This window comes from Emydura macquarii, unplaced genomic scaffold (genome assembly GCF_026122565.2).
Source record: "Emydura macquarii macquarii isolate MOO-44397 ecotype Brisbane River unplaced genomic scaffold, CSIRO-AGI_Emac_v2 contig_3603, whole genome shotgun sequence".
Classification (NCBI taxonomy): domain Eukaryota; kingdom Metazoa; phylum Chordata; order Testudines; family Chelidae; genus Emydura; species Emydura macquarii.
In genome coordinates, this window is record NW_027133740.1 from 7,034,215 (window position 1) to 7,057,746 (window position 23,532).

The window sequence follows — 23,532 nt, forward strand, 5'->3', positions numbered from 1 at the left end:
CAATGGTTCTGATCCGGCACATGGATTCACAAGCATCGACACATTTTCCCCCACAGAGAGGTCGGCAAACGTGTATCCCTTTGCATCAGAATCTCCAACAAGCCTGGTGGCTCATAGAAAATGATTCACATTGTGCCCTAAAACATGTCTCCAGCACCGCTGGCCTCAGAAGGCTTAAGGAATTGGGAGGAAGCTAGAACACTCCCATAAAAAAGCATACAGCATCTGCTAAGCCATTACACCATCCTGCAATCAAGTCTTTCATACAGATTCTTTGAAAGATCATATTGATAATCATTTTCCTTGCACTTATGACATCTTTTTGTACCTGAAAATTAAAATCCCACAGAATGACTACAGTATTTTGTGGCATGTAAATGTAATCCCATCGACAAGCTTTCAAACATATATGATTATTAAAGATTCAATTTACACATTATTTTACTGGAGGAAAAAAAGACAGAATCCAGTCTATTCCTATTAACAATACAAAAAGGTTTGATATTAAAGGAATTAAGGATTTTCTTTGGTTATTTAAAAATATATTTAATTTTAAAATATCTGAATGCATACACTTCAGTGGCACCTTTGAAATGGCCATAGGATCAGGTTTATTGTATCTTAACCACAGTCAAGCTACCTTGTCCAACCTCTTCACTTGGAAACTCATACAAGTTTGCAGAAGACAGAAGAAAATAGATTTTTAGTAATCTTAATTGGAATAACAATTACTGTTTTTAAGAAACCAAGGACCTGATACTCTAAAAAAGGACATATTTCTAAAGACACTTGCTTCTTTTCTTTTTCGGCCTTTTTCATAAATTAAAAAAATAGGAGACAATTCACAGCCTTTAAAAAATATATTAGCTATTCTGCATTATTTCCTGCTGCGATGACAACGATAAGCTATAGTGTCTTTTGCAGGCAGTATAAATGAACTTGGTTCACCTCCTTCCCACTTCTCTCTTGGCTCCTACACTTCCTAACTAATTAACTGAAACTTGTTGGCTAGGTTCCAGAGGGGTAGCCGTGTTAGTCTGTATACAGCAAAAACGACGAGAGTTCTGTGGCACTTTAAAAACTAACAAATTTAATTTTTGTAGGCATAAGCTTTCGTGAGACTCAGCTCACTTCATCAGATGCAGAGGTAGAATCAATGTTGGATAGGAGATATTTTGAGGAGTTTATTCTCTACTCAGTGTGTATGTGTAGCTTTTATTAGTAGTAAAATACCATCTGTACCTATATTATATTTATATATATACAGATGTAGAGAGGAAAGAAGTAAATTGCTTCACCTACTGTGGAAACAAAGCCACCTCTGGGGTGAAAATGCATTATGCATTTGCCAGCATAACAACACTATCCAGCAGGAAGTGAACACCATAGCCAGACGAATGTAGTTATGAGAATCAGTGCTATTGCCCTCCTATGCAAACGTACACTTTAGAAATCAAAATTAGATTTACGTTGCTGAAGAAGCATACCTGTGAGATATAACCTGGAGGCACATGTATAGGGGGGATGGATCCATTGGGTGACATCATGGGAACCTCTGCCGGTCCTAGTTGGAAGAAAGAAAAAAGGATTTTTTTTTTAAACACAATTAAGCACATACACATTGTGCTAACAAATAACATCACTTTAGAAACCTGTAACAACTGAAATCAAACAGTTCAAATAACTTCAAGTGTATGGCTAATTTCTCTTGAGCCAATACACTTAAGATGATGCCATTGTTGTATAGCTTTTAAAAATACTTTTTTATTAAATGAACGTTTTCAGTTATCAAAGAACTAAAAAGGCAGCCTTGGTGTTGTTATACACAGAGCAAAGAAGATATAATTAAGCAGTAATGTGAACTGTCCTTCCATAGGCCACAATCCCTATCACTAACCTGAATGAATTTTCCTCTTTTAGAGTTCTAAGGAAATTGAGACTGCATGGTCTCCAGCACGTTCTAGAGAACTCCCAAGTAAAGCCTCCAATTACACCAAATTTCACATATGTGAAAGAGTCTTTTCAAGAACACACTAAGCCCAAACTCATTATCTCAGCAATTCAGACTAACCTTGGAATGTGATTTATGTAAGCAAGAGATTTACAGCTTCCACTCAGAAACACAGCCCTTGATTTACACGTTCCATTTTGAGGTATCAAGTATATACAACTATAACAAATTATGGGCTATAAGTATTAGATTATTACAAACTGAGCCACACAACTACAAAGCAGCTAGGTAAAATGGAAAATTAGAAATTGTTCACTCAACAATCTAAAGCAACATTTAAATAGCAGCAGTTAAGATTAGGAAAGGCAATTACTAGAGATGCAGAGTTGTCAACAACACAAGAAGGTGTCCCGATAGTAAAGTGCCAACCAGTTCTTCAGGGTTTTTTTTTATTGGATTGTTTTGAAAAAGTATGATGCTATCCAAGTACATTATTATTACATATCAGTTACAAGTGATATTGTAAATAAATATAGTAATGATGCCTGCTAGTGATGCTAGACTAATAACATTTATACAGTGCTCTTCATTCTCAAAAAAAGCAAATTATACCGTCCAAAAGCACTTGAGAAGAGTATGGGAGAATTCTGCTCCCAGTTACAGCACAGTAAATGAAAGTGTAATTTGGTCCTATATTTCTATACATGAATTACTTCACAGCCTTCGCTGAGGTCTAACGCAGCAATCATTTAACAGCATACCTCAATACTGCCCTGAATTTTAGAAGAGGAGGCTAAGAATACTGCCCCCAATAGCAAATGCAGGAGGGAATTGAGATAGTAGAATATAATTACCTAAATTGGAATTCAGCCAGGACTGGGTCCTCCTTCCAAAGTTAAGGAAGATTTAGCGAGATCTTTAATCACGTAAAAAGGCCTGGACCTTGTTTTCATTTAAAAAATTACACCAACAGCAGCAGTGTCATCTAATCACCCACCCCACTTTCTACAGCAACCTGGATATCTCTTGTGAGATTTCCTGTCTAAATAGGAACTTGATCTGATCCTGTGAGGTATGCTTGCTAAACACCTGATGGAAACGCATGACAGCTATCAATGGACCAGTTGCCACAGAAAATATGAATGGTGATGCAAGTTACACATTGGTAAATACGACTAAGCTTCTGCATGCCCCCCAAAAGGTGCAGTGGTGACATTATAGCATGAAAAGCAACCAACAAGGTGTAAACTAAACCAGCATCTATACATCTTATACCATCTTACTGTCTGATTTTCTTGCCACACCTTACCCTTTTGCTCTCTCTATATGTAAATTACACCAACTGACTGGCATGTACCATTTCCATCCCCCTTCTGAGGCTTGGTCTACACTACTGGTGAATTTTGGCGGCAGTTGATGGGAGATACGCAAGCTACATAGAGTAGCTTGCGTATCTCCCATCGACTTCATAACTTCTATCTACCACGGTGTCCCCACTAAGCTGCGCCGACAGGAAATGCCCTTCCATGAACACAGCGTTATTCTTTTTGTGGGGGTGGATTAATGGCATTGACTTCTGGATCGACTGAGCAGGTCTCCACTGCTGCTCAATCGATCTGGCAGAATCGATTCTGCACTATCAACAATGCTGCCAGCAGTGTAGACATACCCTGAATTTGGCTCAGTTCTCAAATTAAATAATTTATCTCATCCATCGACTTTGATATGAGGGGTTACACTGGACAGATATAGCTTTAAAATGTGATTACCTTGGAAGATTTAGCCAGACTAATGAGAATTTGATAAAGCAGCTTCTGAGATGATCAGGGGATAAAAAAATCTGTGGTAGCCACACTATGGGCAAGACAGTAATAGAAAGAGTGCTCTTGTATCCACGGCCCCCCACCCTTTTCCATATCTGACCAACCAGGGATCTCACCTGCTCTCCATCCTCTTTCCTAAGGACAAATCCTGATGCAGAATAAAGGAAAAGAGATAATAATCCACTAGGTTTTCCCCTTTATATAGTTTGAGCCTAATAAATCCTGGCATTTCTTTTCCTATAAAAATAATATATATATTGAACTCTTTATTTTATATATATTTAAGTGGAAATGGAAAAAAGAAACATGGTCAGCATTAAGTAGCAATACATTTGGGGAAGTTGTTGCTATCTACAATGGCTTTATTTTAGTCCATTAAAATATAAAGTGGTGACCAATTTAGAGGGACATGTTTCAGAATTCCCATTTGGATAATTACATTTTTCCTTTCTAAAATTGTCTATGCAGTTTCATTTGGAGAACTTATTGTTCAATTGTTATTTTAAGCCACTGTGAGTGGTACACAACTGCCAAGTTTCGCCCCAGAGGTGGCTCTATTTCAGCAAAGAAAAATTAATAGTTTATATAGTTATAAATAATATCTAATACATTTAATAAACACACAGTCACAGTTTGCTTATGGAACTTGACCTACATCACATTATAAAAAGTTATTAGACCTTCAGGATGAAAGGTGCTATAGTATATAAGATGGTAAATAATTAAAAAATTTCTCGATAAACAGTAAACACCATAAACGTAGCATTTATGTGATCAGTAATTCAGTGCTGTATAGAATACAGTGAATGTTGCATAATGCAATAAACTTATAAAACACTTCATCCATTTGAAGCTCTCTCCAAATTGGGATCCCTTTGTAGCTGGAGGGCTTTAAGAAGCCATGGCCTGCCTGTGATTGGAAATAATCACATAAAAATACATGCTCCAGCTCTGAACTACATTTAAAAAGGAACATTTTTAGTACTTCCAAATACACAGCAGGCTCTAACTACTCTACAACTAACTGAAAGACACTTAACTCTCCTTCCTTTAGAACCTTTTATACTAAAACATCTGCCAGTTGCTCATATGGAGCAGCAATCTTCTTGCAGGAAGAAATCAAACTCCCGTACAACAGATACTGTTGACTGTAACGCTTCCAGTTCAATAAAAATATCATGTTTTATCATCAAAATGTGCACCATGCAAACAGACTCTTAACCTCAGGCATGACCCTTAAACTGTTAAAGACATTTGGAAAACAGGTTTTAAGGAATGTTAGACAGGTGAGTGATTTACTGTTAAAAATGTTTTCTTCATTGCCTTGATTTTAAGACTCACCAAATGACTTTAGCATACATTATTTCTTCTCTCTCATTGCTGTTATCAAAACAACTCCAAATAATATTGCATAACATACAGAAACTATCTCCAGAGTAGGCCATGTCCTGGGAGCTGTTAAAGTTTGTTCTCTGTAATAAAACTACCTTTAGTAAGCATTGAATAAACACAAAGAAATGGAACTATGTCATTTTTAGGTAAATTAAATATTTATTGATTTTTTTTTATTTTTTTTTTTAAAGAAAAATGGGACTAGCAGCTGGAGTTCTACCGACGTCAATTGTTTAGGGTCAGAAGTTCATGCTCATTATTTCCTAAACGGGTTTGAACACAGAGTTTCATTTCAAGTTTCTGGATTAAACAAAACCCCAAAATTCAAGTGAAATTTAAATGAACAAGCCAAATTTTAAGTATTAAGTGATGTCTTGTTTCAGGAAATTCTGTCTGAACTACTTATAGGCTCAGTCTCGATCCATGACTCTTTCTTTTTGAATTAATTACTACACAATGACATTTTTGGCAGAAATCGAGTCCTTTCCTGTTTCTGCAGGACCTTTTATATACACACGTTAATTAAATCTCTCCTTAGTTTACTTTCTTTATTCTTCTAAGGTAGAGGCCAATTCTAGTACATTTTTTCTCCCTTGGATCATTTCAGTTACTTCGCTCCATGTCTTTGGGCTTTGACAACTTCTTTCTTCTCATGTAGAATCACATAGGATCTTTCAAATGAGGCCTCATTAATACGCTTTACAATGGAACTAGGCTATTTTTCATTCTTCCACTGTTACACCTAAATGTACTGCTTGCCTTGTTTTTATTGCTAAACAACATTCAGCGTAAAATATTATTCAGAGTGTGTTCCAGGATCTGGGCATACGTTGTGTTGTGTTAGTCCGTTAACCATTTTACCTTGATTTATTATTAGGACTCGGAACCCACCTGGCTTCAGTATAAACTTCACATTCAGACCACATTCATTGCAAGCTTCACTAAGTTTCATGAATTTCCCAAGAGAACTTGGGCCAAGGTACAACTTTACAATGAAATTAATGGAGAAATGACATGAAACTTGGTGAGTTCAGCTGAGTTTCACTTTGAAATTGAGGGCTGCTGGGAACTCAAAATTTAGGAGGGGTATGAACTTACATGGATTGGCTCAGTAAACATTGACATGAATCGCTGCAAAAAAACAAAAACAAAAACCACTGAGTTTCGTTTAGCTTTATGGTTATAATTTGAACAGAAAAAGTGCTATGCATCCCTCCTGTTCACATTAAAATTGATATAATCTCTTCTTGGAATACAGGGCATGTCTCAGAAAACCTATCTGTTAAGCAAAAGGTGTGACCAAAATAGGGGGAAGATAATTAAAGGGCATGTTGGCCAGTTACATATACCTGCTTCTCTTAAAAAAAAATTGACCAGAACTTTTTCGGAGAACAGAGCAACCTAGGTCTCACTGACCTTGGCAGCAATCCAAGAGCTTGCCGTTTCCACATGGATAAGCAGCTGTTCCAGAACAATTCCCACAATGAAGCAGGCACAAACAGGATCTCTTTCACTATCGTGAATACAAGTCTTCTCTTTACACTCCATTATTATCAAACAAACCTATCATTTACTATACGGTAGACACTGCAAAGTAGAATTCAATTCTTCTGTTCACCTCTTAGGCCAATGTCCTCCCCTTTGTGGGTCAAATTCTAACACTGATTTTTCTTTGCCTACACAAGTTAGCACATGCTTGCCAGGGTATGGTAAAAAGTTTAAGTAATTTAGACCATTTTATAAAATCCTAATTCTTCATCATATTTATCTCAAATACCTTTTGTTTACAAAAAGGTGACACAATTTTAAGGTGAGATATTTCACAAACCATCAGGGCTATATCAGATGCTGTATATGTTATTGGAAAGCCATGAGTCATAGCTATTTAATGAGTTGAAGCTTTTGGAGTTTATGCTCCACTGCCTTGCCCCTCATGGAGTCATTTACATCTGTTCATAGCAGCTGTAAAATGTTACTAAATCAGAATGGCAGTGATTTCTATGCACTGGGCTCTCACTCTGCACAGGTGTAAATGACATCACAAGGTGTGGGGCAGCGGAAAAATCAGGCCCTCTGTCTCTACATCTTCATTAGCGAGACACTGGATCCTAATGTCACTTGTCCAGGATGGAATGTTTCTGGTCCCAAACTTCAGATTAGTGTAAATTTGTGGAGGAGGGGAATTCCACATTTAGGAGAAAAAAAGGAAAATATTTTTTTTGGTGGCAGGTGCTCTAAAGGGATAAAAGAGCACCGGTTTGTAACTTTTCAGGGGACTGGAATATTAGAAACGCTCCTCTATGATAAATCAGTGTTAGCTGAGGTGACGCACTCAAAGGTGCAAAACAAATACAGTAATACAATCGACCAAAACATACAAGTAGCAAAGGAATTTATCACATGGCTTATCATCACCTCATATACACATACACTGTAAATATATAGACACATGCCGTACACAGTCATCAACATTGAAAAGCCCTTAAATGATGCAAAGATGGGAGCCACATAAGCAACTGGATACATAAAGAGATGTAACACGCAAAGGCAGTATTTACTGGCAGCTGATGCACTGTGGTACACTATCTCCCTCTTCCTGAGAATAAAAGTGAGTATTAGTGTGGTAACTGCTGACTTCATAATGAACACCTCTGTCTACACAGACACACACACCATCCCTTAGAATGGATATACAACACATTCACACAATAAATGCACATAGATTCTAATCTATCTTGCACCTTGTCTAGTCATATACATTCTAATTAGCATTTAAACCAAAGTGCATTTTCTTTAGATTATCACAGCAGATTTTGGGGAGGAGGTAATGATGTATTTAGATGCTGAAAAATGACAGGCTATATTTCTTCACAAACTGTGATCATTTTGGGACAATTTGGGGGGATAAAATGTTTTGAGGTGATTTTCAGTTTTTTCCTGCTATGAGACTTATAAACGAAGGAAGCGTTGCTATGGACTTCAATGGGACTAGGATTTCATCATCGGCTCCTATAGGAGGTCTGTAGCTTCAGATAAAGAATGGACTAACGTATCTTATTAGCCTTCCACACTAGAGGCACTGTGTGTCAGAGTCACACGAAGGTCTCAAAGTTTTAGAACAGTTATGTTCTACAGAGTTCCTCAACTCCACAGGCAAAATATACATTAAAATGAATTTAAAAGTTCCTAACCATAGGTTGCAATATTTTTGAAGTCTTCATCAAAATCTTCATTGAACATCTCAAAAATGTTTTTTTATTTGACATGAGAGTTTATTGGATAGATAATGTGGTAGTTTGGTGAGGGATGGGGATAGGATTAAGGTCATCTGAGTATTTCTAATGATGCAAGCCAAACTTTGTTGTTGCTGTTGTTTTGAATATATAAACTTAAAATATCAACATTGACATTTGCACTGATTTTAAAAATGACAATGATTTCTTAAGGGTTTCCCCTTCCCCCTTAAGAAAATGATGGATATTTTAAATCTTAATTCCGGTTTAATTACGTTAGACTTGTACTTGTCTTAAAACATGAGATCATGCTACAGGTGCCAAAAATAGTCATCAAGGCTGATGATTGGGCTTTTGACAAGTCACAGGCCTGACTGGTGCTTAATTTGTGCCAGGACTGAGCCCCGGCATCTGAAGGCTTGACAGTTCATAGCCCCATCACCTCTGGGCTTGCTGCATCAGTTATGAATTCTGACAGGGCCAGGCCTGATGGCTATAGGAGAGTGTTGGAGAGTATATATATTAGCCCCAGGATCAACAAATCCTTGTTCCCTGGGTGATTCAGCTGGGGTTACTCAAGGGCAATTAGGCCAGCTGAGGCCAATTAAGGAGCTTGCCCCAGCAGTTAAAAGCCTCCCTGCCAGGCAGATAGGGGCAGCTGAAAGGGAGTTAAGAGGAGGAGCAGTGCGGCTAGGCTAGGCTAGGCTAGGCTAGGCTAGGCAGCTTGGAGCGATTGCTACCACAACACAAAAGGTACTGGAGTTAAGGAGAAGCCCGCCCGGGAAGGGCCAAGGGTCATAGGCACAGAGGCCTGAAGGAGGACTTGGCTGCCCAGACAAATGAGTAATGGAGTTGAGGTGGGGAAGGATCACAGGGACAGAGACCCAAAGTGAGATGGGGGGGGAACCCTTGCCCCGGTTCGAGAAAGCGGACCACGAGCAGTGGGGCCTAGGACCTGGGTAGCTCTCATGGACTAACGGCCTGGGGTGGGGTAGAGGGCAGTACCAGCCGCCGCGCCCCCCCCCCCCCTTTGCTCCCACCCAGCCATATCACCACCGTATCCAAAAAGGGCGCAGGACCCGTGGAGGGGCAGAACAGGCCTCACTCATCACAGAATGTAAAAAGTTTGCTTGAGCTCCAGCACCTCTTTCATTACAAATTAAGCACCGGGCCTGATTATATTCTCATATCAGTTGTACACTGTTTTAACTGCTATTCACTTGTTACACCTGATTTATGAAGGTGTAGGTGAGGTCAAAAATTGCGTCCCCCCTTCCAGATTATAAAACTTTAAGAAAATCTTGTAGAAATAACCTACAAAAAGTGAGTTGTAAGTGCAGTTACTCAAGTTGTACATGCATGTGGGGCTGGGACACAAATTAAAATACCTTTGTAGTTGCTAAAATATGTCTGTTCAAGTCCTCCATCTTTTCTAGGTTCTTTTGCTACACATTTGTGTGAATTCCACCTATAAATCCTATGACACTTTATTAGGAGGGGCACAGTGGGGAAAAAAAAACTACAACAGGAATTTCAAACTAATTGGCCAAAAAACATATTGTAAGATAATTAAACCAAAAGAAGGTTTTAAAACTTTTTAAAAAGTTTATCCTCAGTATTCCAGTGCAATTTCTCTGAAATGATGATGCATATCTAAGCATGCAGATCTGGTTTACCTGTTCAGCACGTAGATACTACATTTATGAGTGCTATAGTAAAACCCAAGCTAGAATATGAATTTGACTGATATCTCAAACATGTACAGAGAAACTTTCTCACCAAAAATCAGACCCAAACTACTCCAAATTAGTGCCAAGAATATCAGAGACGGTGCATACTGCATTTTTTGGTCTGTGTGCATGAGATCCCTTTGGCTCTGTGTGACAGGCCTTTCAAAATAGATTACTTTACCTCCCTTTGCTACTTGACCGGCAGGCATACAATGGGAATCTCAAGCAGCTTATACAAAGGCGGATCTGATCTGTAGTTAAGAAGCAGCAAAAGACTACATGAGTTAACATTTTAGTAGCAGTGACCAATTCTTAGAAATATTTTAATAACTGACATAACAAATCAAGAGTTTTCCTATTCAACAACATGCTATCACATAAGTATGTGTGTCCCAGATATAGTTTTAAGCACATTGTGTATAAACAAAAAATTAAGGCAATTATTAACAGGAAATTAATTACATTAGTTCAGTCTCATTGAACATTCTTTTCCCAAAACTAACACCATAGGACATGTTTATTATGAAGAGGCAGTACTGTATCCATAATTGAAGTTGAAGCTAGTTTAAATGCTCAGTGTAGGCCCAAATATAATCACAACAAATGGATACCATGTGAAATTTTGCATACCAGATGTTAATCCAGGAGAGAATCCTTCAAGTCTGGAAGAAATCAGACCAACTGTTTTGGAAATAGTAGAAGTTCCACAAATGAAGAGATTTTTTTTTACCTTTTACATGCCTACCATTGGGAGTTTTTTCATTCTTCACACTCTTCGCCCAGTAACCTACCTTTTCTGATTCTGATACCTTGTCAGATATTTGAGGCCAAATCTGAGTCTTTTTAACAGTGCCCACAATGATTGTAGAACCAAGTGCCAGCCCATGTTAAAATAAAAAACCTCATTCATTTATATCCATACAGGCCCAATATTTCAAACCCACATATTTAATTTTAGGCATGTGAACAGTCCCTTGAAGTCAGCGGAACTACTCATTTGCATAAAGTTCAGTATACATACTGAGGTTTGTAGTTAAAAACACTTCTTTGCATAGACAAATGCAGACCTTTGCAAGCACAGAAGGTGAACATGCAATTATGTAGATGAATTAATTGCATGAGCATTTTCTAATTTGTCCTTCCAATGTTGCAAGCAGTCACTCTTCACAAGTATCTTCTCAAAGCATCAATTTAATGAGATACCACTAGGGCAGTAGGACTGTTCAGCTGTAATAAGAACTAATAAAATAATTAGTGTTTTACAGTCATTACCAATATCAAATTTATTAAGAAACACTATGATTTAACTGTTTTACTACCCTAACCTGCATAACAATTTAACTTGAATAAAGAATTCTGCTCATTTGCTACAATAAATCTCTTCTGATGGTTGGCTCATCAGTTGCCACTGCATAAATACTTGCAAAGAGTATGTTGCAATAGTTTAAGCATTGAAAATAGGCATAATCCCATGGCAATTCACCAGCTGGGTTACAGTTTGTAAATCTCAGTTGTCCTGACCATAAAACAAGAAACAAACATTTGTCTTAAAGCAGTTAACTAGAACAGCAAATGCTGTAAAAGAAATTAGGACTACTTTTGAAAGAAATGGGAAAAATCCAAGTATATTGAAAATCAACCATCTGAAATTAATCCATTATTAACAAAAACAGTGCATATGATCAAATTCTTCTAAGTAACCTAAAACTAGCAAGCTGTTGACTACATGATGAATAAAGACACAAGATGGGTGAGATAATATCTTTAATTGGACCAACTTCTGTTGGTGAGAGGGACAAGCTTTCAAGCTTACAGAGTTCTTCAGGTCAGAAGAAGCAGATCTGTGTAAACTTGAATGCCTCTCTCGCAGGAACAGAAGTTGGTTCAATGAGAATTACCTCACTCACCTTGTCTCTCTAATATTGTGGGACTGACATAGCTACAGAGACACTGATTACATGATGAATGTCAGTTTAGACTTTCCAAAACACCTACATAGAAAGCAAATATATCAACCCCTGCCTCATCATTCAATATACAGGATGGACCTGTTCAAGGCAATGAATCCTGGTTGTGTAGTAAAGGAGGCTGTTGTTTGTAAAATCCCTGCCTCGTTTGTTGCAGAATTTGGAAGGTGTGTAGTGAATGAGATACAGAGTTGCAGAAAAAGAAAGGAGAGTCTCATGGTTAAGGCAGCTAAATGTTGCCCAGGAATTGTCTTCTATACCTGCCTATGCCACAAAGTTCCTTTGTGATGCTATCAAGTCACTTAAACCGCTCTTTTCACAGGTTTCATCTTGTGTGTGCATGAATTGCAGCCTTAGGGTCTGATCTACAGAAGTTCTGAGCATTCCCAGCTGCAACTCAACTCAATAAGAGCTTTGCTTGAACATATTAAATCAGGCGATAGGTGTCTCAAATTGGGCACCCAACCTTCGCAGATATCTTTTACCTTAAATTATCTTTGCTTCAGTTCCCTATCTATAAAATAGGGGTGGTACCCCCCCATTTCACAGTTGTGAAAATAAATTCATTAATATTTGTGAAGTACACATCTACTAGAGTGATGAGCGCCATAGAAACACCCATACGGAAATGAGTAATTCTGTCTTCACAGCAGGTTCTGAATAGTGTGCAGCCCCATGATGAACCATGAAAAACCAAAATATTGAATAGCTGGTCATTAACTGAACTTGGTCCACCCTTAGCACTGAATGGGACAAACAATATATGATCATGTCATTAAAGGTTGTATCATAATGTGTATATACACAAAGAGTAGAATTAAGACTGCTTGTACAACCTTAATTTTGGCATTTCCTAACTTTTAGTACTTGATTTTGCCAACAATGTTCTTTTAACATAAATATATATTAATACTACACACAAAACTATCACTGTGCCAGGTACATCTTCAAATATATCTAGTATCAGCCCTGAAACAGAGATATTTGTAGAGCTTCCAGAAAAGATATGATGAAAGGTATACTTTTGTGCCATCATAATCCTCATCAGAACAAACACATGGGATAGCAAGCACAAAAAATACCAGACTTCAATTTTTTTTATTTTTTTTTTTTTTTTGCTAAATCCCACAAGCCTGTTTTCATGCAAAATTGTTTCTAAATGGATTATCTAGAGACCAAATTCCTAATGTGAGTTTATGAATCAAACTTTTCAGTAGGTCCGTACAACCAATGTCAGACATGGTGCAAGATATATCTATTTAATCAGGATTCTTAGTTTGGAAGGAATTTAATGCCGTCTAAAAGAGAGTGAGGTGGGAGCAGCCTGATGTTTCTGGCCAACACTGACTGTGTATTAACTAATGTTCATTTTAACGCTTTTATTCCACATAGCTACGTATAGTATGTATTATTGTAGTAAGTGCCTGATATCAGTAGAGATCATTTGTTGGCAGAGAGACACTAAGCCACTAAATGCTGGATATGCTGTAAATACCACCAGGATGGAAATTAACCTATGGACACATGCTTTTGCCATTGCAACTCAAGACAACAATACAACACAACACATGTCAATGATGAAATGCTTTTTGTTGTGCGTGTTGACTTTGTGGCATGGTACATTGAATGCTTTCATTTATAGTAGTTTTGTTTGATCACATCCTCTGTTAAAGATGACTATAATTACACCAACACCATTTTTATTAGATTAACATAGCTAGACATGCTTCAATTATTATTTAAAATAATATCATTTTTACATTACCATGGCAACACCATCATGACTGTAGTGTCAGATGTTGTGTAGGACAGCAACAGACACATTACCAAGAAGATACTTAAAAACAAAAATGTATAATTCTTATGCTTATTTTCATTAGGTGATAATTAGGTGAGAATGGTTATTTGGTACTCACCCACCCACAGAAAGAAACATTGCCTAGCTAAATTATGCAACTAAAACCAACTGGCAAGCCAACACCTTTCTGGCCCTGAGAGAGAATGACTAATAAATTCTATTCCTGGCTTTGCCACCAACTCAGTGGGGCCTTGAGTGAATCATCTGATCTCTGTGGGTCACAGTTTACCCATCAATAAAATGGGTAATAGTATCTACCTACCTCACAGGAATATTATACCAAGAGGCTCACATCGTTATTGATACAACATGTTGAGACCCTTGGGTGACAAGCACTATATAAGCACAAATAAATCAAGAAGTGATCACAGAAAAGAGTGTCACTGCCCGTAGGGGAGAGAACTGAACCCTGATTTTAGGAAGCAGTGCACTATAATCTGCATTCTGGGAGAGCTGAGTCATGATCTAAATCCTGGAAGTATAGTTTAGAGTCATCACACCTCTACCTTCTTTTCATTTTGCTAGTCCATCTGTTATTATGTCAGCAGCAACCTTTGCCTCAGTGTGCATATGTGGAAATGCTATTTCTAGTGACAGTCAAGTAAAGGTTTTTATATACAGAGGGCATCACTAAAATTCATTGGCCAGGAGGTAGATAATGAGGTTCTATCATAGTTAATGTGGTAAATGGCAATTACACTGTGGTGCAAGCACATATTTTAGTGCCTGCCAATGTATACTCCCTACCACAGGGAAAATTTTTAAAGTATCACTGCACATTTTGTAAGTCAGGGCGGGAGTTTGTTTATTAAGGCCTTACATTTACACCAGAGTAATTTGGAAAAAATGTAAAGCCAAGATAAAAAATGAAACAAACAATCTAGTGTTCTGAAGTCACAGCTGCCATGGCTTCAAACATATTGCAACCTTTACTATTAATGAATTTCATAATTGTGTCTTTGTAAGAATCTCCTCCCCCATTCTTTATAACTTCTCAATAATACAGAAATGTAGGCGCTGAAGCAGAATATTTAAAATCTCCCCTTAAACACAGGGCCCAGATCTGCTACTCCCATTCACGTACTGATCTGTGATCTGAATGGAGGGTTGGGAGGATTATATATACACAAACACTGAAGCGGAACAGACCTTTACAACAATAAGATAACAATCATTTGCAATAACTCTCCTGGTTCCTCTTTACCTTCCACTGTGTCACTGTGTACCTTCCACTGTTTTCTACACAACTCTCTTCTATATGTTGGTTTGCCCTGAGCCCTTTTGGATTGGTTTCTCGCTGTCTACCTGTTTTTGCAACAAAGGGAAAAGTCCCTTAGTCATGTGGAAGAGTTCAATTGGCCTCCCACACTAGCTCCACACGCTCGTTAGCCCCTGAATTTCACTCCCTCTCATATTTCCAAACTGGACCACCGGGGGAACAAGTGTTCGTTTGTGACTCCCATTTGGTACTCTCAGGAGCCTCAATGAACAGCTCCCTCTATGGTCTAGTTTAGAACATTTTCCATTTTACCACCTTTAAAACCAGTGTTTTAAAATGTACTTCTAGGTTGTGATATGACTATATTCTAAAAACAAAACATCAGTATCAACCATCTCATTCTTCTACGGCCCTGTATTTGCAAACCCCACTCATCTAATGGCGTAGCATGATGTAACAACAGAATTTGACTACACGCTTAAAGCTATTTTCAGTACAGAGAATGTTAAAGAATTAACTGTTTATAAAATGTAAATATAATAAAGTTTTTCTATGTTTTTTATTTCATAACTGTGTAGGGTGACTAGATATCTTGATTTCATAGGGACAGTCCCGATATTCAGGGGGACTTATATAGGCACCCATTACCCTCCACCCCATCCCGATTTTTCTCACTTGTTATCTGGTCACCCTATAACTGTGGGTCTTGAATATCACTCTCCAGTGCAACTTCTAAAATGTTGTAAACACTCAACTTAAGTACGGAGAATCATTTTTCTGCTGGTATAGAAATTAAATATTGACTGTAAAATTAATTTGTTATTCTGAAACATTTATCATCTAGCAGTTCAACAGACATGACAACTTTTATCCTCCAGAGAAACAGGATTTCTATAACAGCTTGTAATCTGGAAATCATTCTTCAGATGTTTATTGCTGAAGGATTTTTAGGAGCACAACATACAGTTTATATATATTTCATAGGGGGACAGAGGGGAAGTGTTTTGGTTATTGACAGTGTTTTAAAAATGTACGAGAATAGCAGTGTCCACTCAGATTTATACTTCTTTGCTTTGCTCGTTTTCAGCCAAGAGGAAAAATGTTTTCTTGTTTGTGTCATTCACTCAGCTTGGCAAGTTTTTCACGGGTGCAGTTATCATGGAATGCTATATCACATTGATATAGGCCTCCCCACCATTGAAATTCCCAGAGGGATTACCACTCTAAATAACAGAAAGTCAGTTGGAGTCTGTAGAAAGCCAAGGGGGGGAGGGAAGGAGGGACTGCATCCTCTCTTTGTGAGTATTTAAGGAATGCTCTTGATTTCATCTTAACAACTGTAAATTGAAAACCTAACTAAAGGTTTGTATTTCTTAGTACTTGACATTCATTGTTAAGATGTAAGGACTTGGTTACCTAGCTTAACCAGACAGTTTTGAATGGATTGAGGAGTGTTTATTTTAAACAGTTGTTACTGCAGTGTTATGGATATGAAATGTCTCCCCTTCAAAAAAAAAATTACTAAAAGGCTGGGAAATGCACAATGTTACTTTACTTATCAAATGAATCTTTTTATAAACCCCGAGTCACAATTTAACGTTTTTAACTGAATAAAGGTCAAAATGGTAATACACGAAACCCAAGGGCCAAATTCTTCTGTGCACTGGCAGGAGCAAGAGTTTGCACTGCCATTAGTGAGGGACTACCAGGAGCTGTTTGCATCATTGGTGCAGGCTAGGCTGCCTTGCATTCTCATTGCAATGGCCCCTACGGACCACTTCAGATATACAGAATTACCGGGGCCTAAGAATACCCAGACCGACCTCCTCATAACTCCAGCCTAACTCCCTCTTTCCTCTGGCCTGCCCCGATTCCAGAAATCACCTTTTGCCAGGAGCTGCTAAAGAGTGCACTAATTCTGGGGGTTGGGAGTGTAGAGGAAAGGGGTTTAAGTCTGTACTATGACCCATATGTGCCCACTTTGTTTGTAAAAAAAACACTGATTTCATTCAGGGCTATTTTCTGGTCCCAGAACTTCACTCTTCACAACATATTTGCATCTAAACATGTGATATTTCAAACATATTTGTGTTTCAAGGAGAAAATTCATCCCCCTCCAAAAAAAAAGAAACAGATATTATGAAGAAGAGAGGATTAGGATTCTCATTCAATAATGGAACCATTTGAAAGAAGATCCGTTTTCATTCAAAAATGTTTCTCATAAGAAAGAACTACAAAATTTCACAAGAGTTTCCCTCCCTTTCTTCCCCCCAAAGTTGGTAAATTAGTCCAATTTAGTGAAAGGGAATGAAATATGAAAAGTCCAGAACAAAGTTTTTAAATGTCATTGTGAATATCAGCTACAGTCCTGCCTCCCTCTCTCTCTCATACACAAAGGTGGAGATTGAATACTAATCTGAGAGCATGTGAAATTGCATGGACAAATGACAGCAAGGTGAAGGAGGTGTCATCTGATTAATAAAAATCTACAGAATCATAATTTCAATGGTGTCACCCTCTGCAGAGTGTAAGGGGGGACCCACTGCTTCAACACATCCCAGCTCCAGGTCCTCCGGTTGGCAGAAATTTTAATAATAGATCATCGGAAATGGGTCGAGTTGAGTATCATTCAAAAGCCCTTTCTCCCATGAACACAATGGTACCAAACATGGCAAACCTAGAGCAATTATGGAGCTATATATTTGAGAAATGTTTTTAAAAAGCAACTTATTTTTCATTATACTTTGACACAGTCATGTCAAACACGCAGCCCTCACAAAGTTAAACTGGCTTGAACGACAGTACTGTGTTTATCAGTTAATGCTCAGAAAATGATAAATTATTTTAATGTTACAGAATACTATAAATGGAAGGAGTTCCTCAAGTTGATTAAAGAAGCGGGTCTGTGGTATTGAAGATCAGCTTTGTTTATTATTCCAAAAGAGTTGCAATGACGCACTGGTTAAGATGTTGGTATGCAACCAGATATTACTGGAATCCATCCACAAATGGTATGCACGTGCTTCCAGAATATACGTTACATAATTAATTATAATCCCAAAGTAATTTATTATAAAATCCTAGTTTTTACTTGGTTAAAAACAACGCTTGGTGGCACTTTACATGTATAATGCACCCATAAACTGAATCTGAGAAGATTGGAGAGGAAGTACATTGAGCATCAGGAAAAAGTTGAAGATGCTGGGATAAGTGCCAGCTGTGGGTGAGACTCGGCTTATACCAGGCCCATGGCATGCATTTTGAGAACACCTGCTTCTTCTGTGGTAAGCTAGAAGCCCAAAGGCATCCATTAAGCACAATTTCAACATGTAAGACAGGAAAGAAACTGCATGAAGCAATCATTCTTAACAAGAACGTTGCATGGAAAGTACAGTTCAATGGGCGCATTGACCCAAACAAGGCCCATGCATACCACATTGCACATCACATTGAATGTGACACCAAGAATATATGTAATGTGTTGCATCAAAAGGTAAAAACAACAGAAACAAATACTGATTTTACTAGTGCAAACCGTGAGGCTCAGCTGGAGTTCATTAATTGCCTCGCAGAGGCTCTAATGGATGGAAAAGTGATGGTAGTGGCCGATGGTACGATGGTACTTAGAGCCTAAGTACAGAGAAATACAGTTTTGAACAGAACTGAAGAGGAACAAATGCTTAGCGGAAAGGCTCTTAAAGCACTTATTGAAGATGAAATGTGGGATATGTATGTAGTTTTCAGCAATCTTATATGCAGAAATGAATCACAGCGCATATCCTTAAAAGCTAAAAGAAGACAGGGTGCTATCAAAAGTGGAAAAAGCACTGATTTCAACAGTAATATGAAGACTTTGTTTGAAGCTGCCAAATTTTTATGGAAAAACATCTTTTCTGCAGTATGAGGGAGTTTCAGGGACCATCGCTGATGCCAAACCTGAAAAAATAACATTGCATACCCTGTACTACTTGTTTAAGTGGGGCAATGGCAGTCACAGCAACTTCAGCATCAACAAGTATGACAGTAAGCATGTGGAGCCTAAGGCTGCCATTTTATCACAAGGCCTCATGTATGAGTGCTTCAGTGAAGGGCGTGTTTCTAACTCATACATGACAACTGTGGGGCATATGTGTAATGTATCTCTGCAAGTAGCTGTTGGAAAGACCAAATTATGTTACTGGAAGGCATTAGATTTAGCCTCCAGAGACACTCTCTCACTCTGAAAGTGTTCAGAGCAGCTGAGATGGTCACTGATGAGGTCACAAACGTACTGGAGGTGTCCATATGCTGAGTTTAACATTTGAAGACTCACACTGCAACACTTGCTAAGGTACGTTGGCAGATGTTTTCCAAGAAGCAGACAAACGAAGCATTTATACCTGCTATCAAGAGGACAACTTATCAAACAATAGAATGGCTCTGGGATGATCAAGCGCATCCAAAACTTCTCTCCCCCGTCAAGTATGGCTGTGTCTTGAAGTTCTCCAGTTGTGTGGGAAATACTATGCACTTCTGAATCAATCCTTCACCTAATCAAATGCTGACCAGATGCTCACCGTCCTGCAAATGCTTGGCTAGCAGCCTGTGTTGTATGGAGATGTGCGAGTGCAGTGCGGACGAGGATCAGTGTGACATGTCTGGTAGTGGTGCCATAGACACTGATGATGACTTTGATGAATCAATGTTTCCAGTCCTTCATGTCAAGGCTAACTTTCCTAGGATTAGCCAAGGTCAATGTTTTTTATGGAGGCAATGAATCCCTGTGTTAAAATGTCATTAAAAAGCTTTAATTTTTAAATATTTTCTCAAATATATAACTATATAATTGTTCTAGGTTTCTCATGTTTGGTATCATTGTGGGAGAAAGGGCTTTGGAATGATACAGTGTCATGGGAAATGGGTCGAGTTGGGTATTATCAAAATTTCCACCAGCCAGAGGACCTGGAGCTGCATGACGGGGAGTAGGAGCAGCAAGTACTTCCTGCCATGGCACAGAGTGACACCACTGAAATTATGATTCTGTAGATTTTTACAAATCAAATGACACCTCCCTTACCTTTCTATCACTCACTTGCCCACAAAATGAGATTTCACCATTTTATACTCCCAGACTATATAATTTAGTTATGCTGCAATAGTAAGGTTTTAAGAATGAGATCTCTAGACCAGACCACAATTCCACAGTTCTCAAAGCTTGCCGTACCATTTATTAATAGCATCATATGCAACAGTGACTAAGACAATACATCGGGTCATACAACTCAGCATGTCGGTCACAACAACTAAAACAAATGAAAACAATCAAGACTGTGTGACTCAGAATCCCCATAATTAATTCTGAAAAAAGCCCTGCTCATGTAACAGCTCTTACTGCTTAAGTAATAACAACGTGAGTTCTGTAGCACTTTAAAGACTAACAAATTTAATTTCAGTAGGCATAAGTTTTCGTGAGCCTCAGCTCACTTCCTCAGGTGCAGAAATGATACAGCAAAATAGAAAACATAGAAAACATATAGAAGGCAACATTTACCTATCCAAGGGCATAGAAAACAATGGGGTAGGTGGATAGAAGCCGGGTACTTGAGGCTTAATGATAACCACTGAGTAGGAGGTGAGAATGGGTCATCAGAGCAATTTACTTCTTGTAATGAGATAGCCATTCCAAATCCCTGTTTAAACCCAGTTTGAATGTGTCAAGTTTGCAGACAATTTCTAACTCAGCAGTTTCTCTTTCAAGTCTGTTTTTGAAGTTTTTTTGGAGAAGTACAGCAACTTTCAGGTCAGCGACAGAGTGCTCTTGGAGATTGACGTGTTCTCCAACTGGTTTATGGATGTTATTATTTTTTATGTCTGATTTGTGTCCATTTATCCTTTTGTGTAGCGATAATCCAGTCTGGCCAATGTACATGGCACAGGGGCATTGCTGGTACATGATTGCATATATAACATTAGTGGATGTGCAGGTGAATGTGCCCCATATGGTGTGATTGATGTGGTTAGGATCAGTGATGCTGTCACTATAGTCGATGTGTGGGCAGAGTTGGCAACAGGGTTTGTTGCAGGGATAGGTTCCTGGATTGGATATTTTGTAGGGTGTATGGTTGCTGGTGAGTATTTGCTTCAGGTTGGGGGGCTGTCTGTAAGCCAGGATGGGTCTGCCGCCCACTGCCTGAGCGAGAGACGGATCATCTGTTAGGATAAGTTGTAGATCTTTAATGATATGTTGGAGAGATTTTTAGCTGGGGACTGTAGGTGGTCACCAGTGGTGTTCTGTTGTTTTCTTTGTTGGGTCTGTCCTGTAGTAGGTGACTTCTGGGTACCCGTCTGGCTCTGTCAATTTGTTTCCTCACTTCTCCAGGTGGGTATTGTAGTTTTAAGAATGTTTTATAGCGATCTTGTAGGTGTTTGTCTCTGTCTGAAGGATCGGAGCAAATCCAGTTGTATCTTAAGGCTTGCCTGTAGACAATGGATCGTGTAATGTGTCCAAGGTGAAAGCTGGAGGCATGAAGATACGTATTACGGTCAGTTGGTTTTCGGTATAGGGTGGTATTAATGTGACCATCCTTTATTTTTATTGTAGTGTCTAGGAAGTGGATTTCTTGTGTGGACTGGTCCAGGCTGAAGTTGATAGTGGGATGGAAATTATTGAAATACCGGTGAAATTCTTCAAGCGACTCTTTCCTGTGGGTCCAAATGATGAAAATATCATCAATGTAGCGTAGGTAAAGAACAGGTATTTGGGGACGAGTTTTGAGGAAGCATTGTTCTAGGTCAGCCATAAAAATGTTGGCATACTGTGGGGCCATGTGGGTGCCCATAGCTGTGCCACTGACTTGGAGGTATAGATTGGCTCCAAATCTGAAGTAGTTGTGGGTCAGGACAAAGTCACAAAGTTCAGCTGTCAGGTGTGACATATGATCATCAGGGAAAATGTTCTTGATGGCTTGAAGTCCATCTTTATGTGGAATGTTGGTGGAGAGAGCTTCTACATCCATAGTAATGATAAGTAATGATGAAGTACTGTCCTCATGAAGAATTCCAGAGCTTGTGACTCAGCCACTTCCACTGTATACGGTTGTGTAATTACAAATCCAACAATAACTTTTTGTTGTGTGACCATTAGTATATAACCCAGTGTAAAAAGCAAAGAAAATAAAAATCTACACTAGACAGTGATGCCAACAGCAACTAAGGACAGGCATTTAATTTAATTAGGAAGACTAAGAAAAAAATCAGCTTTGACATCTGTTAATTCTATTTGAAGATTACAAGAGTTGCAAGTCGCTAGCTCTCTTTTGGTTTAAGAGTCTTCACTCAGCACAATATTTCTACTGGAAATTTAATTACATAGGTACTCAGTAACTTATTTATTAAGTGTTTGAGACGCATATTAAAAAAGCTTACTAAAAGTGCACACAAATATGTGAACTTCTTGCCTTGGTTTGCAATATGTCTGTACTTGTCGTATCACTGAAGATTTAATGCAGTGGCTTCAAATGCAGAGATTTCAAGTTTGACCAACAGGAAACACAATTTTTACCAACAAGGACACTACTGAAAGATTAGGAAGCTATAAAAGTTATTGTTGTTTCCCTTTTGTCCCCACTCTTTGAGCTGACAGTTGGCTCTTCCTCCCTACTAACAATGTTATGCACTCCAGACTTGTGAGGCAGGTTAGTCATTCAGAAGTAGGATGGAGCACAATGGTGAGTGTGAATATGTGTGTGGCAACAGCATTCACTTTTCTTCATTCATGACTGAAGATATTTAAGAAGGCTATAAATTGTAAGGTAATACATTTATAAGATTATAAATTGTTCCACGCTTAATTTATTTAATTCTCCTCCACTGTTGAACCACTATGCTGAGGAGAGAAAATCAGCCAAGCTTTAGAAGATAACTTAGTCCAGTGAAGACAGTAAAATATGTACTACAGTAACAGCTCTCATTCTTCAGTTATGGAGGTGGAAGTCTCAGCAGAAGATTAAATATTTCCACGCTCCCTTTCGTTCTGCCCTACCCTCACCCCCCCACTAGAATTTCCCCTTCCATGAGCCTCCCATCTTTCAGCTCTACTGATATTCTCCATGAACAATGCACACTTATTCAGCAGCTGGAAGGTTTGTCCTTTTAAATAATTCAGAACATTTCAAGACTTCTTCACATCAGCTGTTATGAAGTGCAGGGGAGAAATGAGGGCTGACCCTTTTCTGCTGAGATTGGAAGCTCCAATGACATTTTATTCTAGCCTCAGAAAACTAGAAGTACAGGAGTCTCGAAATCCAGTACTGAACCCAGGAAGTCTAGGAACTAGCAGAAAACAATAAGATCTGTTTACAACTAAGTTCTTTAAAATTGA

General features: G+C 38.4%; 1 protein-coding gene across 4 annotated transcripts in view; it reads right to left on the reverse strand.

Moving 5' to 3' along the window:
• The window catches only part of FNDC3B (fibronectin type III domain containing 3B), a 322,142-nt gene that overhangs the window by 162,785 nt on the left and 135,825 nt on the right, over positions 1 to 23,532 (reverse strand). For all 4 annotated transcript variants that reach the window (XM_067536459.1, XM_067536462.1, XM_067536460.1 and 1 more), the window contains exon 4: positions 1,488 to 1,564. In XM_067536459.1, the coding sequence (XP_067392560.1) occupies positions 1,488 to 1,564 (77 nt within the window). The remainder of the gene's footprint in view (positions 1 to 1,487; positions 1,565 to 23,532) is intronic.